General features: G+C 40.7%; 3 protein-coding genes across 5 annotated transcripts; 2 read left to right on the top strand and 1 right to left on the bottom strand.

Annotated features, from left to right (window-relative positions):
* Window positions 1–76: 76 nt before the first annotated feature.
* On the top strand, window positions 77–6,355 carry rsrc2 (arginine/serine-rich coiled-coil 2). The gene is made up of 10 exons (XM_075467899.1): window positions 77–464; window positions 2,057–2,198; window positions 2,410–2,450; window positions 3,375–3,538; window positions 3,685–3,816; window positions 4,492–4,608; window positions 4,837–4,922; window positions 5,000–5,262; window positions 5,411–5,500; window positions 5,603–6,355. Exons 1-10 carry the CDS (start codon window positions 459–461, stop codon window positions 5,786–5,788), a joined length of 1,227 nt encoding a protein of 408 aa, XP_075324014.1. The 5' UTR covers window positions 77–458; the 3' UTR covers window positions 5,789–6,355.
* Window positions 6,356–6,792: 437 nt separating this feature from the next.
* On the bottom strand, window positions 6,793–9,021 carry LOC142382249 (uncharacterized). 3 transcript variants are annotated; one of them, XM_075467901.1, is made up of 5 exons: window positions 8,913–9,021; window positions 8,582–8,767; window positions 8,036–8,165; window positions 7,816–7,949; window positions 6,793–7,740 (listed from the first exon to the last, which is right to left on the bottom strand). In XM_075467901.1, exons 2-5 carry the CDS (start codon window positions 8,699–8,701, stop codon window positions 6,958–6,960), a joined length of 1,167 nt encoding a protein of 388 aa, XP_075324016.1. In that variant the 5' UTR covers window positions 8,702–8,767; window positions 8,913–9,021; the 3' UTR covers window positions 6,793–6,957. The 3 variants fall into 3 exon arrangements, with proteins under 3 accessions (XP_075324016.1, XP_075324017.1, XP_075324015.1); XM_075467902.1 differs by having other exon boundaries at window positions 8,582–8,744; XM_075467900.1 differs by having other exon boundaries at window positions 8,582–9,021.
* Window positions 9,022–9,118: 97 nt separating this feature from the next.
* zcchc8 (zinc finger, CCHC domain containing 8) lies at window positions 9,119–15,320 on the top strand. The gene is made up of 14 exons (XM_075467898.1): window positions 9,119–9,310; window positions 9,473–9,512; window positions 9,603–9,677; window positions 9,966–10,068; window positions 10,166–10,243; window positions 10,329–10,432; window positions 10,669–10,734; window positions 10,859–10,919; window positions 11,016–11,152; window positions 11,927–12,069; window positions 12,196–12,311; window positions 12,473–12,559; window positions 13,718–13,838; window positions 14,028–15,320. Exons 1-14 carry the CDS (start codon window positions 9,130–9,132, stop codon window positions 14,963–14,965), a joined length of 2,250 nt encoding a protein of 749 aa, XP_075324013.1. The 5' UTR covers window positions 9,119–9,129; the 3' UTR covers window positions 14,966–15,320.
* The last annotated feature ends 230 nt before the right edge of the window (window positions 15,321–15,550 follow it).

The raw sequence follows: 15,550 nt of genomic DNA, 5'->3' as shown, positions 1-15,550 counted from the left end.
GCCAGATTTGAGTGTAGATGCGTACTGCTATATTTTCAGTCGTGTGAAGATTATTACGGTCATTGTTTTACGTATTTGTTTTAATAATATTTTTCGCCTGGTGTTTATTAGAATAAAAGCTTTCTCTATTACTCCAGTTCATCAAATTTTGGGAACTCAGTCTTGTGTAACTTGTTGACGAATTTGATTATCTCTTAACTTTAACCTTCATCATTAAATAGTTGGCTTATTTAATTTGATTAACTTTATTCTCTTACACATTTACAATGTTCCTGCCTCTTGGTCAGAACTGTTGACCGGGGTGGCATATACATTTAAGGATTCAAGAGATACAACCTGGCAACCCATATGAGCTTAGCTGAAGACGCAGAAGGCCTGGCTGTTAGCAGCGACCACTCCAGTTTCGTTGACGAAGACAACAAAACATTTGTTACGTATATTTAACGTGGTCGAGGATCATGTCGGTAAGCAACTTTTTTTTTAGAAAAAAATAACAAAACTTATAAGAATGAAGCAATAACCACTTAATAATCTTTTAAATTCGCTATGTTGTACAGATGATGTTTTCTCAAAAATGGCGACCAGCGTCAGCTAGCTTAGCAAGCTAGCTAATGTTAAAATTGTGGTAATGGAAGTATAACTTTCAGACGTAAAGGGATATATTTTATCTACATGAAATGTTAAGTTAGTGAGCACCTGAATGGCAAATTTGAACTGACGATAACCTAAATCAAACTCAAAGTTTTTAGCGAAGTAGCATCAGTAACAGCACGCATTTTATTAATAAAATAAGTGCTTTTGTGTTTGAGAAAGCACGTACATTATAACATATCGGAGTGTAGGATTATTTAGAATGTGGATGTTTTAGAGATATCTCACCATATTTAAGATACAGCTATAAATTAGATGCTGGACACAAGACTTTTGGTGGAGAGTGCAGATGTCTTTGTAGTCCCCCTGTTGGGCTAGCACAAGAGTCCTACAAGTCTGAAATTAAGACTCAACATTGAGGGATCAAGCAGTTATTGCATTAAATATATGTTTGCACTCTAAATCACTACCTTAAATTGTTTATTTATATCCACTAATTATTTAAAAAAAAAAAAAATTATTGTGTTGGAGCAGGGAAACGTCTAAAACATGCAGGACCGCGGCCCTCGAGGACCAGAGTTTGAGATCCCTGTTTTAAAAAGTGTCTCAAGCTTAGTCGCATCACCACCCATCAACCCAATTCGCAATACACCAGAGCTATATAAAAAAAAAAGATAATAATTCATCTGCAGATACTATTTATCTTAGATTGGCTCCTAACTAACCAATCAACCATATCAGAAATCTTCAAGAGGGAACAATACCGATTAAACAAAATGGGAAAGAGAGCTGGACACAGAGGTATCTGGGTGATTTGTACTCAGTGTGGACAATTAAAAAGAAATTTATTCACAAGTTTCGAGAGGTGGAAAGAGTTTGGATCGCTGTAGAATTGTATGCATTGCTGTTTTTTAAGGGGGAGGGGTGGGAAACGATCACAAATAACTGGTATACACCTAACCCTCCCAGCCTGAAACAGTGGGTGGATGGTGTGGAGATGACCTTTTCTGTAAGATTCAGAGAAGCCATTTTCAACTGAAACTGGGGGAAAACGAGCTACATGCCCTTAAGGGATTAGGGATAATAATCTTCTTTCTCTTGAAATACGTGTCCTCTGTGTTTCAATGGATTTCTGAATGCTTTTCTTTTGAAAACCATGTAATGTTTTCAAAAGCACATCATTAAAACCCATCAAATTAGATTTTTTTTTTTTTTTTTTCCAATTGTATAACTACTAATTAGAACTGATCCAGCTTGTGGCTGTAATATTTTGTGTGCATTTGTAATGGTGCTGCAAATCATCAGAATAAGTATACATTTGCCTCGTACAGTGGGGCTCGGAGCAGCTTATATTTCACATTCCAGTGGAGCATGATCTAATCTAAAGAAAATACACCATGCTGCCTTTTATATACGATTAGAAAATCTCTGCCTGAAGTCAATTCCAGATATCCTTTTGTTTCAGGCAAGTGACAACGACTCTGTCGACTTGAACCGATCAGGCTCCCCAGTTCATCACAGAAAAAAGCACAGTATGGAATCAAGATCTCCCAGAACCTCCAAACACCACCATTCACGATCAAGGTCACGCTCCAGGGACCGCAAACGTAAGTATTTTAAATGGTGCCCAGATGATATTGAAAATGCATGAAAATTTTAGCAATGGTATAAAATGTATAATCAGTAACTGTTTATTATCATTTGAACGTGTGAGAAGAACATAGCTGCTCCCACTGATGTCGATGCAAATATAACCGTGTGTAATAATCTACTTGTCTTCAGCTGTGGTCTTTGATGACGGGCATATGCTTTTCACAGGTGACAGAAAATACAGACGAAGTCGCAGCCGGAGCAAAGAGGTAATTGATACCTTCATTTCTTTGATTAGAAGCAGGTTTGATGTGACTTTTTTTTTTTTTTTTTTTTAGAGGCAGTAGTTGCTAGTTTTAGGTTAAGGTGAGTATGTGTTTTTTAGGTTGAACATACTTAGAGTAGCCAAAGTTAATAGAAAAAAGGCCTTGGACTCACGTGGAAAGGGTAATTTTTTTGCCATCCTTACGTTCACATGTCTCAAAGGAAGCTTGTGTCCTTGGATGTCTGTCATTATTTGTAACCATATAAAATGGCGAAGAGTAGCTTTTTCCTTTTATTTTTTTGTTAAATCCTGTGTATAGATCACATGATAACATTTCTACAATAAATCATACTCAGCGTGCTAATGCACGAAGAGACTGAACAGAGGACCCTGCTGACATAGCAAAATATTATGCCTCCTACTGGGACAGGTAACTATCTGCCACTCAAACTTCTATTTTTCTCACATTATTAGTTGAGAAAGTGGTATTGATTCTTTCATCTCTTGCAGCTAGGGGTGGGCATAGTTGGATGCCCACCCCTCTCAGAGGGTGCAGATTCTAAAGTGTTTAGGCTGCACTGAATTGTTGCTAGATTCAAACACTTCATTTCAGTTTCTGTCCTTAGAAACTGAACTCAGCATTTGCATGCACACTATGAAATCTGGTGAGAGGTTTCAAACATGCTCTTTATTCATTCCTATAACTGTCTTGAAATGGGTGCGGCCAAAACGGTGCACACTCAGAAATGCCCACATTTGCAATCATGCTCTGATAATGATACTCTTCAGTTGTTATAGAGATGGGTTTGAAATGACAAGGTTTTTTTTCAGCTTGTCAAATTTATGACATACCTTCTGCCATACGCCATGGTACTAACTCTTTTTGTTGCACTATTTTCCTGAAAGAGACAACTTCTTCTTAAAACAGGCACGAAAGAGGGACTCAGAGAAGCCATCAAAATCACACAGAAAAACAGATGAGCGGCAAGTGCAAGAGAGACTCTCAGCAGAGAACGGAGAGGAGCGAGGTCGGCGCAAAGAAAGGAAGTCCTCGAGGGTTCGAAGCTTGTCCAGGTCGCACTCGAGAGAAAGGTAAGTCTGGTCTGAAAAAAAGTTCAAATTTGTTGTGCTAGCCCTCCTACTTGTTTGACTCAGAGGGGGGGAAATGATTGCCGTCTGCGACAGCTTTTTAATCATGTCAGTCATTTCTTGGACTCGTATGGATTTTCCAAATTCAGACGGCACCACAGCCGAAGTAGGGACAAACGGCGATCGCGTTCACGCAGCCGGGAAAAGAAGAAGAAGGCCAGGTCTCGCTCGGGTTCCAGGACCAAACACCGTCATCATAGCAGAAGTCGCAGCAAAAGCAGGTGAGCTTAATTGAACTGAGAGGATTTTTTTTTTTTTTTTTTTTTTTTTTTTTTTTTTTTTTTGTGGCCTCGGGGTGTATTTCCATAGCCTGACTACGTCATACTCACAATTCTAGTCAGAATGTGAGTCTGATACCGCTCGATAGAGTTTTGGGTATGGGGCGTGTTTCAACCAAACCAGAAGAAAAAATGCCTCTTCACTCAATTGGATAGACCTACAACCAATCAGAGCACGTACTATGTGATGTAGATTAAGCGACACACACTTGTTGTAGGAAGGACGGCAAAAACATCTTTTCTATTGATAAAAGCCTTTATCCTCTGTTTGTCTTTCAAAATGAATGCAATGTGGAGATCCTGTAGAACAGACTCGATGGCAGAATCTACACACCCTAGCTCTCCAGCGGCAGCCATGTTTGTTTCAAACGAATTCAAAGCAAGCGCTCTTTAGTGACGTAGTCGATAGTCCCTGTTGATCATCTGTCCATCATCTTATAAAGCCCGCCCTGGCAATCTGATTGGGTCGACTGTTTGGATCTCGAGCATAGAGATTTCCCAACTGAGCAGAGCCAGACCAAAAATTTTATGGGCAGGGCTAAGTTCAGCTGGCACCCAGGCTAGTATTTCCATGTCATTAACAGTATATTTCTTTATTTACTCTGGTTGTCCCTTCAGGGAGAGAAAGAAGAGGGTTGAGAAAGTGCACAAAAAGAGTCGAAGCAGGTCTGCTAGTCCAGTTATCTTCCGCGGCCGAAACACAGCTATGGATGCACAAGAGGCCCTGGCCAGAAGGTAAAGAGGCAGCCGCTAACAACCCATGAACAACGTTAACCTGATTTTCTACAACGTTTTTGTTTGTTTAGTTTATTTTCCTTTATCAATTCTTGTCAAATGTTTTCTGCATTTTGGGTTTGTCTAACTCAGACAAGCAGAAAGTGAAGTGTGATGCATCTTTTAAGCCAGCTGAGCAAAATGAGCTTCACTTTTTACTTTTTTTTTTTTTCTCCTCCCTCTTTCCAGGTTAGAAAGAGCCAAGAAACTACAGGAGCAGAAGGAGAAGGAAATGTTTGAAAAACAGCAGCAGCAACAGCAGGAGATGGCAGCAGGTGACGAGCGATTGCTTACAAAACCTTGTCTATTCAGCTTCAGATTCTGTTGCTTACACTGCTCTGTGCATTCTTAGCTGTGGCCGCCCCGATTGCAGCTGCTGCCGTGGTAGCGGCTGCCTCAAACCCTGCGCTCAATGTGGCAGCCCTCCTGGCATCTGGGACACAGGTTACACCTCAGATTGCCATGGCAGCACAGATGGCAGCCCTCCAAGCCAAAACCTTGGCAGAGACCGGTATTGCTGTGCCCAGCTATTATAACCCGTCAGCTGTAAACCCAATGAAGTTTGCAGAACAGGAGAAGAAGAGGAAAAAACTATGGCAGGGAAAGAAGGAGGGGGTAAGATTGTTTGATAAGTTTGCTGCTCAGCTTTTCTGCATCAAGTTGTCTTGCAACCTGTAGACGAGGAAAGAGCAAAACTGATGTGCAGCATTTGTATGTAGTCATATTAAGATGATACTCAGCTTTTCAGTTTCAACTCTTTAAGGACAAGTCCCAGACTGCTGAGTTATGGGAGAAACTCAACTTTGGAAACAAGGACCAAAATGTTAAATTTCGCAAATTAATGGGTATTAAGGTAAGTGTTTTTGTTTTACTTACCAGTGTTTAAAACGTAATGTTAAGTTCTCCCAAGGTATAACTTGTCAGTTAAATGCTTCATTTTTCTTTTTGTCTGCAGGGAGAAGAAGATGCAGAAGTTTCCAAACCACTTAATGATGAAGGCATGAAGACTCTCCAAAAGCAGGAAGAGATGTTTAGGAACCTTGACGTTCAGTATGAAATGGCTCGCTCTCAGACACACACCCAGAGGGGAATGGGCCTCGGCTTTTCCTCCTCATTCTCTCGGGGAATGGATTCTGTGTAGTGCCAAACTCTGGCTTTTATCACCGCTCATCTTTCATACAAGACTACCAGTTCATCGCTAGCTCTCAAGCTTGCATGGATGTTGCTCTGAATCTGTAATTTATTTATAGACAAAGGTCTCACATATTGTAACATTATAATGTAAATAGCCATACGCTGAGCTTGTCTCGGTGTTCATTAAACTGTCCATGTTTGGGAAAGGAAACAGCATTTTGATTGGTTGATACTGGGTCAAGTAGACCCTCATTTATAATAATGTGATAGCTTCTTTTCTTTTCTTTTTTTTTAACTCTTTCTTTTTTAAATTTGAATATATATTGAAATGTGAAGATCTGAGCATAATAATTTTAATTCCATGTGGTTTAAGTGGACACTGCATCCATTTAGTAAAAGGCATCTGAAGTCAATGTAGCATTATCAGAATCCACTATTTTCATTTCTCCTGATTGGGGGGAAAAACAAACAAACATGGGTTGTAATAAATATTATCTTCTGAAATGCCACGATTAGAGGCAAGCTTGATTGGAGTACTCAAATGTTCTTGAATTAAATAGTTTTGTGTTGAAAATGGCTCGTCAAAAATCACTTTAACTACTCTTAATAAAGGGGGGAAAAAGCATGCTGTGTTGAATTAAAAAGTGCTTTTTTTTTTATGTTTTAGAAGCAACATCTTCATAGATGATTTATCTGTTTACAAGCATAAACCTTGGATGATGGAATCCTAAACAAAGATCTGTAAAACTTTAAATTCCATGTATTTTCTCAGAGTTGTGAATCCCTCCACATTTTTACCTTTGAAGGACTTCATGTTGTACCCGATCAATGCTGCTGGTGTCAGAAACATTGTTTACACCAGTCCCAGGATTTTTAGAGCATGAAGCAACCATCTAATAAAAGGAATTTAAGTTAACAGAATAATCAGTAGTAATGCCCAAATAGTCTTCTCAATCAATTCCATTAAATAAAGCCAAAAATCTTTTGGAAAAAATGGCTAAAACGCTGACAAAGACTCAACTGTTTTAATTGAAAGTAAAATTTATGTATAAGTTTGCCCAAGGTGACAAACTTGTGTGCAGCAACAGGGAAAAGGCACAGAAAAATAAACATCCGAATCCTTGAGATGGTGTTAAATTGAAGGTGCTCTGATGGTATCTGCGTGGAAATCCACCCTCACTTGCAAATAAGACTTGAATACAGCACATGAGCCACACCAGTGATGAGGTTATGGTTTGCAAACTCAAGGATGAGGAGCAAAATGGGGTATTCACTGTGTCTCTTTTCTAGGGTGGACTCCTCACACAAGCCCATCCAGTGGAGCAGGAGGGTCTGCATGGCCTCGGGGAATAGTTCAGTGGCCAGTTCCTCAGCAGGTGGCAGATCACTAATTCGCTCAATGTGCCGAACTTTAAAGCCCTCCACTTTGTGGCTGATGGTGCTGTTGGCTGCGTGAAACTGCTGGCCGAGCCAGCGTCCAATGCAAGTGAGCAGATGACTTGAGTACACAGAGTCTCTGGTCCAGTCTCCAGCCTTTAGCAGGGCTAACACAGTCTCGGTTGCATCTTTCTCTTCTAGACAACCATTCATGTACCGATCAATGTTCTCCAGAAGCATTGAGGCAGTCTCCAGCCGTTCTGGACAGCTTTGAGGCTGAGTGGAGAGCTTGTCATCCAAGCAGTGCAGTTTTTCTCTCAGTGTGGACACTACTGGTTGGCATTGCTCCGTTTGCAAACTTTTCTTTGGAAAAGAACAACAACCATGATCTGCAGACGTATCAGCTGCGTCACCGCCACGTCCATCCATCAATTCCCCACCAGCCGGGCAGGATTGAGGTTGAGACATTTCACTTCTTAAGTCCTTATCAGAGAAGCTCGGAGACTCTGAAAAGTCCAGCTGCACACCGAGGCTGTAATTCATTTTCAGCGGGCTGTCATTTATCTGCGATTTCCAAACATCCTACAGGGGGGAAGATAATAATGTTAAATACAGCTGATATCTTTGTATCCATATATCTTTCTATTGTGCGTGTACCTGGAAGTTCTCCAGCACGGCAAGCTGCTCTTGCTTACTGTACATTTCAAAAGCAACTCGAAAAAGTCCTTGGATGCTGTAAAACCACAGGCTGTTATTAGCAGCAGGCACCTTCAACCCCTGGAACCTGAATGCTACAACAAACCAGGAGAAGCAACAACACCGTTAAGTCACTATGTTATTTCTTCCATGTAATGCAGCATCCTCTTCTTCATTTTACCTGAGGAAAAGCATAGTTTTGTGGCAAGTCCTCTCTTGGCAAACTTGGCATGGTACCTAGGATGGTTCTCTATGCGGACGTCAGTGTTGGAGAGGAGATCAGCTCCCAAATATAGAGGAATCACTGGACCCTGATACCAGGATGACAAAGAGCGAGTTTCTTCAGTCATGTGATTTGATCATCACATCTACCTGTGTGTGTGTGTGTGTATCTAAATGGCATTTATGCTTGTAAAAAAAAAGGACACAAACTTGAATACCATACAAAATAATTGCTCCGACAAAAAAATTCTTTATTGTTACCATTTTAATTGTATTTTTTATCTTATTTATTTGTTTTGGCTGTGTGTTGTGTTATTAATCATTTTTCGATATTTAGTTCAATCCTATTTGAGGCGGCCTGTCGACCTAGATGAAGATTTTTGCTGAGATAGCGCCCTCTACTGGGCTTCAAGGATCATGTTTAACGTGCTTGTAAAAACAAAAATAGATTTACCATGTATCAATATAGCAATACAGAAGAGCAAAAAATCTTTAATAGACTAACCTGGTTGGGGCATTTCGTCAGCCTGAATGATGTGGAATTCACCAAGTAAATGAAACGGATTTTCCGAGACCCCCCATCCCACTGCGGTAGAGCTAAGAGGGTTGTTGTGCAGCCTGACATCGCGAGACACAAACGGAGATTCCCACTCAGTCAGGAGAAGTATCTTTTATCAGATGGAGAGATTGTCTGTTTGATCAGGGGAGACCCAGTAAAGTCATTATAGACGTAAAACAGCTGCAACGAACCGAGCCGGCTCCATGGAACTGAAACACAGACTTTGGAGCTATTCTGTGTTGTCTCACAGAATAAAGAGTTGCTAACAGAAACATACCATTGCTTAGCTCAACTATGAATTTTCTTCAAATTTTTCGCCGAGAAATTTTGGAGCTGTATATCTGTTGACTTGTAATACCCGTAAGAAACAATTCCGGGCTAATATTAAACCCATGAGCCTTTTGGTGACATGTGACATATGGAGAGCCAATCAACGCGAAGAGAAGTTCCTTCGACCTTTGAACTCGCGTTCCGTTCCGTAGAGCTTAGTAAAAATGGCCGAGGTTGATTTCGGAGATAGTGAGCTCTTTGAGCAGCTTGATGACAACGCACCGCTGGTCCCGACACACATTCGCTTTACAGATGGCGATGAAGAAAACCAAGAGGAAACGAGCCTGTTTCAGAGCAGGCTGGAGGAGTGTAAAGACGACATTCAGAGACTCACAGAGGAGAATATCCTTGTGTCAGCTGCGCTCAGTGTGTGCTAGCAGTAGAGATGTAGCATGTCTGCTAGCATAGTGAGCTTCTCGTCTGTAACCAAAACAGAAAACACACAACCTGTATAAGCATGCTCAACACATTGCATTCTGTTTGTTTTCTTAACTTATAGTCCACATAAAATGTTACGACGGAAATTGAACATACTGACACGACCAAGGTAATGCTGACTTTGACACTTGGGAGTGTTTCCATTGAAACGAAACCGTTCAGTAAGTAACCAACACTTGCCTTCTCCCTGGTTTTACAGCGGCATCACACTGGAGGATGTCAACATCGATGGACCGCTTCTGCAGATGCTTTTTACAAATAACCTAATATCGAAGTAAGTTCAGTTTAAAATATTGTGAAAAAGTCGGTACAACATTGTGTTAGGTTAACGTTGCCTTTCTGAATAGTTGATTATTGTACCTGCACAGGATTAGTACATTATGTCTTAAATCAAGTTGAGTCTCAACAGGAAAGCGGAAAATAATTTTTTTTTCAAAGTTGTTGTTTGAGTTTTCCACATTTTGGCTTATTGAGCACAGTCTTAAGCATAGGAATTGTTTTAGTGTGTCTGCAGCTGACACGATTATGAATTCACAGGTAATAGTAATCTGTTTTCCTGAAGGCACTGTCGTCAAGAAATTGAAGACTGCATCTACGATGTGATCTTGAAGCATCAGAAAACGAGTAGCGAGAAGAAGAAATCTTTCTATCACATGAAACCACAGGTATTTATTCAGGAAAGTGTGCTTTTTTTCAATTTTTTTTTAAGCTAAATATATAAAATGCTGTGACGTTGCTGTTAAAACTGTTTCCCCCTTGAAGAATTCTGCTTTTGCTTTGGATGAAGATCCAGAGAAGTTGTCTTCCAGTGGTCTGACAACAACTACAGAAGCCTTTAAAGTAAGTGCTCAGTGTTATTTCACAGTGCAGGATATCTTGTCATATGGGAAATAAAATTGGTTGTTTTATTGTTTTCCCCTCTCAGGTGGTTGGAAGTGTTTTGTATTTCACTACTTTCAGTGTTGACAAACTTGGACAGCCTCTGGTAAATGAAAACCCGCAGCTGACAGATGGATGGGATGTTCCGACGTATCTTTAAAAATCAATGTAGATCGAAACATTTGCTGTCTTTGGAACAGTGTGGTTTGTCTATTTCTTTTCTTTCTTTTTTTAAACGGCAAAGAGATCCTGTTTTTTATTAACTGACATGCTTATTTTTAAAATGGACAGGACTTGGTTTACATGAAGGAGCTTATGCAGACACACTAAAACAAAATAGATTAGAATATGACAAAGGTTATAAAGCTTCCTGAATTGTTGCAAAGCTACATCCAGATGTTCAACCAAGTCATTGGAACTGATGGACAGGAAATCGAAATGAAAGACAAAAGGTACGACTGGAATTACTTGAGGACCCTTCATTTGACGTTCATATTCAGTTAATTATCTTGCTTTGTTACTTGCTGTTTGGCCTTTTGCTGTGTAATGAGACCGCCACTGATCTCTTCACCGTAGATCCAAATCCATGTGCTTCAACTGTGGCTCCATTAGTCATCAGCTCAGAGACTGTCCCAAGGTACCGTTCTTAATTTATTAATGTGGCATTAATCCAAGTTAAACACGGAAGAGCCAGGACTAGTCTTATGACTTTTTCACGTTGTTGCCTCCCTAGCCTAAAGACATGGCTGCAATTAATGAGAGAAGAAAGGAGTTTAACCAGAACAGCAACCAGGCCATGCAGAGTAACCAGCGATACCATGCTGATGAAGTGGAGGAGCGGTTCGCCAAATACAAGCCTGGAGTCATGAGGCAAGATTGTTTTTGTTGACTTCAGGAACAAATCTTAAAGGATAAGACCGGTTTTTTGACATTGGGCCCTTGATTTCACATTATAACATGATGTTCTACTCACCCCTGCTTGTTGTTGAACATTTGGAGCTGTTCCGAAGATATTCGAGAGGCGTCTGGCTGCTCTCTTGAGATATTCGGCCATGAAACGGTTTCCTATGGGCAAGCTTATACAGGCACAAACTATGCTGTTTATAATTTATTAATTACTGTACATTAGCACTGATAACGTGGAGGTGCGTCGCTTACTTAAAAAAATCCGGGTTATTGTAATTTTGATTTTTTTGTCGTAAAGTGGGTGTTACTGACGTCCTCGTCGTGCTACTGCCACAGACAGCCCACAGACCTGCTGCCTATTTATTCATTCGGCTAAAATTCAAAATTAGTAACCCGGATTTTTTTAAGTAAGCGACGCACCTCCACGTTATCAGTGCTAGTGTAGAGTAATTAATGAATTATAAACAGCATAGTTTGTGCCTGTATAAGCTTGCCCATAGGAAACCGTTTCATGGCCGAATATCTCAAGAGAGCAGCCAGACGCCTCTCGAATATCTTCGGAACAGCTCCAAATGACCAACAACAAGCAGGGGTGAGTAGAACATCATGTTATAATGTGAAATCAAGGGCCCAATGTCAAAAAACCGGTCTTATCCTTTAAGAATCCCATGCAGCAAGCAATGAAACAAGTGAATCTTGATCATTAATTAGTTATCGCTGCATTGTGCATTTGAGTAGTGAGGAGCTGTTGACGGCACTGGGAATTGATAGGAACACCCTCCCTCCTCTGATTTACCGCATGAGGCAGCTCGGCTACCCACCAGGTTGGCTCAAAGATGCAGAGATGGAAAATTCTGGCTTATCGCTATATGACGGGAATGGTATGTGGATTATTTCTATTTAATAGAGAGGATTGAAAACAATGAGACTCCACCGATAGTAATTTCAGGGCATTAATGCTTTTGAAATGCACGGAATCTGCTCTATTTTTCTCCCTCCCTTTGCAGTATCCAATGACGACAGCGGAACTGATGGCAGCAACGCCCAAAACATCTCTTATGATGTTTCTAAACTGGTGGATTTTCCAGGATTCAATGTAGCTGTTCCATACCAAATGAAAGATGTAAGTTCTGATAACACCACCTACCAAATGTTTTACTCGACTGTCTCATAAGTTAGTATTTTGATAACTCTATGTAGATACTGTAGTGTCAGTAAGTTTTGGTGGTATATTTCACCTTTGTGCAAATCACGCCTTTTCTTTTTTTTCTGACTTTTTTTTAGGAATTCATGCAGTATAATTCGATTCCAATGCAAAGCAGCCACATGAAGCAAAACTATGCGGCCTACCTGTCCAACAACTTTCCTCTGGTATTTATCTTAGTTTATCTTTGTGTTTTCTTCTCAAAACGTGTAGACCTGTGCTCCCTAATCCTGTGACAGCTACTTCTTAGCTTTGACTAAACTTTCTTAATATCACAGGTCAGCACTAATGCAAACGCAGAGGGCATTGATTATCACACCAGTTTTCATTCTCAATTACACCAGTCTGGTTTATGACATGTTTTGTTGTAGGTGTATTATATGCCAAGACCAGATATTGCAGTGGTTAATGTCTTCTTAAATGCTGATTTATTTATGTAGGTGCTACTTTGCTCTGAAGAGCAGCTCCAGCTATTGACATGATCCAGGCACTCAGTCAGACAAGCATCATAATACTCTGAGTGCACAGCTCTGTCCTTCCAGTTGTTGGATTTTTACATATGATTTGGTTGACACTTGATTAAAGGATAAGACCGGTTTTTTGACATTGGGCCCTTGATTTCACATTATAACATGATGTTCTACTCACCCCTGCTTGTTGTTGGTCATTTGGAGCTGTTCCGAAGATATTCGCGAGGCGTCTGGCTGCTCTCTTGAGATATTCGGCCATGAAACGGTTTCCTATGGGCAAGCTCATACAGGCACAAACTATGCTGTTTATAATTTATTAATTACTCTACACCAGCACTGATAACGTGGAGGTGCGTCGCTTACTTAAAAAAATCCGGGTTACTAATTTTGAATTTTAGCCGAATGAATAAATAGGCAGCAGGTCTGTGGGCTGCCTGTGGCAGTAGCACGACGATGACGTCAGTAACACCCACTTTACGACAAAAAAATCAAAATTACAATAACCCGGATTTTTTTAAGTAAGCGACGCACCTCCACGTTATCAGTTCTAGTGTAGAGTAATTAATAAATTATAAACAGCATAGTTTGTGCCTGTATGAGCTTGCCCATAGGAAACCGTTTCATGGCCGAATATCTCAAGAGAGCAGCCAGACGCCTCGCGAATATCTTCGGAACAGCTCCAAATGACAAACAACAAGCAGGGGTGAGTAGAACATCATGCTATAATGTGAAATCAAGGGCCCAATGTCAAAAAACCGGTCTTATCCTTTAAGGCAGGGCATTCAGTGACTGGGCATCTTGGTCAGAGCCCTGAAATGGTCTCATCCTTCAGTCATAAATCCTTCTCACCAACAGCCTGGAGCCACCAGCAACAAAAGACGTCAAGAATTTGATTCATCTCCACAGCAGAGGAAGAAAACTAAGCGTACCCCCGATCGGAACTCGGACAGAAGCTCAGATATGGATGTTGAATCAGGTAGCTGTTTGCCTTGATCACTTGCATTTGCTGGCACACTGTTTTCTTCATCTCAGTCTCTGCATCTGCCACTGATCTTTTGTTTTAATTTATAGCTGAAATGCAGAACAATATCAGAATCAGCTGCTTCTTTGTCTGGTCTTCCAGTTAAGTTTTGGACTATTTTTTTTATTTTAACCCTTTCCACAGATCCAGGAACACCGTATCATCAGGACTCTGGTGACTTCCAGTTCCAACCACCGTTGCCCCCTGGCTCCCCTTGCTTCAGTTCACCTCCTCCTTTACCGCAGGGCACTCCCCCTTCTACACCCACTCCCCCACCTCTCCCTAAAGGTACACCTCCATCCACACCCACCAACGGCTCTCCTGCTCTGTCTGGGCGAAACTGGACTGTAGTTGATACTGTGGAGGGAGCAGAGGATGAGCTGACTCTGGAGGAACTGGAGGAGCAGCAGAGACTGATCTGGGCAGCCCTGGAAAATGCTGACACTGCAACTAATAGTGACTGTGAGACACCTGCATTGGGAACACCTGTCCCCAGTTCACCAAGTGTGTCCACACCTGCACGTGTGGACACAGAAATGGAAGAAGTTGATGAGGGAACGGACACGGTGAGACCCGAGGAGACTTGCCATAACGCTGAAACTCAAAAGAAATCAGATGTTCAAGAGATTTTCACTCAAAGCCCTGGACCTAGCAAAGTTGAGGATGACAGTCCGAGACCTGAGGAGCCTTGTCATAGCGTTGAAACTCAAAAGAAATCCGATGTTCAAGAGATTTTCACTCAAAGCCCTGGACCTAGCAAAGTTGAGGATGACAGTCCTCAGAGCCCTGAGCCTGTAAAATCCCAAGATGATTGCCCTCAGAGTCCTGGTCTAGTAAAATCTCAAGATGACAGCCCGCAGAGCCCTGTTCCAGATTGCCCTCATCTGGCACAAGGAGATAGTGCTTCTCTTGGTCACATGGAGAAAGTTACAGCTGTCCCTCATCGAAGCAGATTTGCAGCTGGCATCGTTCCATTTGAAGATACGCCTGAATTCACTGAAGTAGCTGAAGCCACAGGAACATACCTGAGGATCAGAGACTTACTTAAAAGCTCCCCTCGAAGTTTGGCAAAGAAAAAATAAAGATTTATCATCTTAAGGCTGTGATTATGTTAACATTTTTAAATCAAAAGGCTCTGTGTTCATCTCCATTAAGCATGATTTATTTTTTTAAAGCTTTTATAAAACTTTGTTCATGCTGTATATAAATTTATTCTGCAAGGATGCCATCAGTCAGGGATGCTACGAGGAAAAGGGTTTTTACTACCGTAGATTGTTGTAACGTTACTTGTTCTGTTTTTTTTCTTTGTAAGATCTGTATAATTGTAATTTCTTGATCTGTACTAATTTTCTGGCGGTGTTGTTGAAGTGGCTTTGCTTTTTTTTTTTTATTATTCTACTTGGAGCGCTTTAAAAGCATCTAGTAAACATACCAGCATTTGCTTCCTGTTGTTTGTCCAGCACTCAAGACTTTTTTTTTCTTCTCTTTTTTTCTTTATTCTTCTTTGCCTATAAGCTGATAACTTATGTGCACAAATATATGAGCAAGATTTAACTGATTTTAAGACTTTTTTTTTTTAATTTGCAGATTTCAGTAAGTACAGTAATTTATCTGGAGTACTTGTAAATCACCTGCACATACATGCCAAAAAATATGCATATACACTC

The sequence above is a fragment of the Odontesthes bonariensis genome, chromosome 6, assembly GCF_027942865.1.
Source record: "Odontesthes bonariensis isolate fOdoBon6 chromosome 6, fOdoBon6.hap1, whole genome shotgun sequence".
In the NCBI taxonomy this organism is placed as follows: domain Eukaryota; kingdom Metazoa; phylum Chordata; class Actinopteri; order Atheriniformes; family Atherinopsidae; genus Odontesthes; species Odontesthes bonariensis.
Note: the sequence above shows the minus strand (reverse complement) of the source record. Positions and strands in the feature narration are given on the sequence as shown.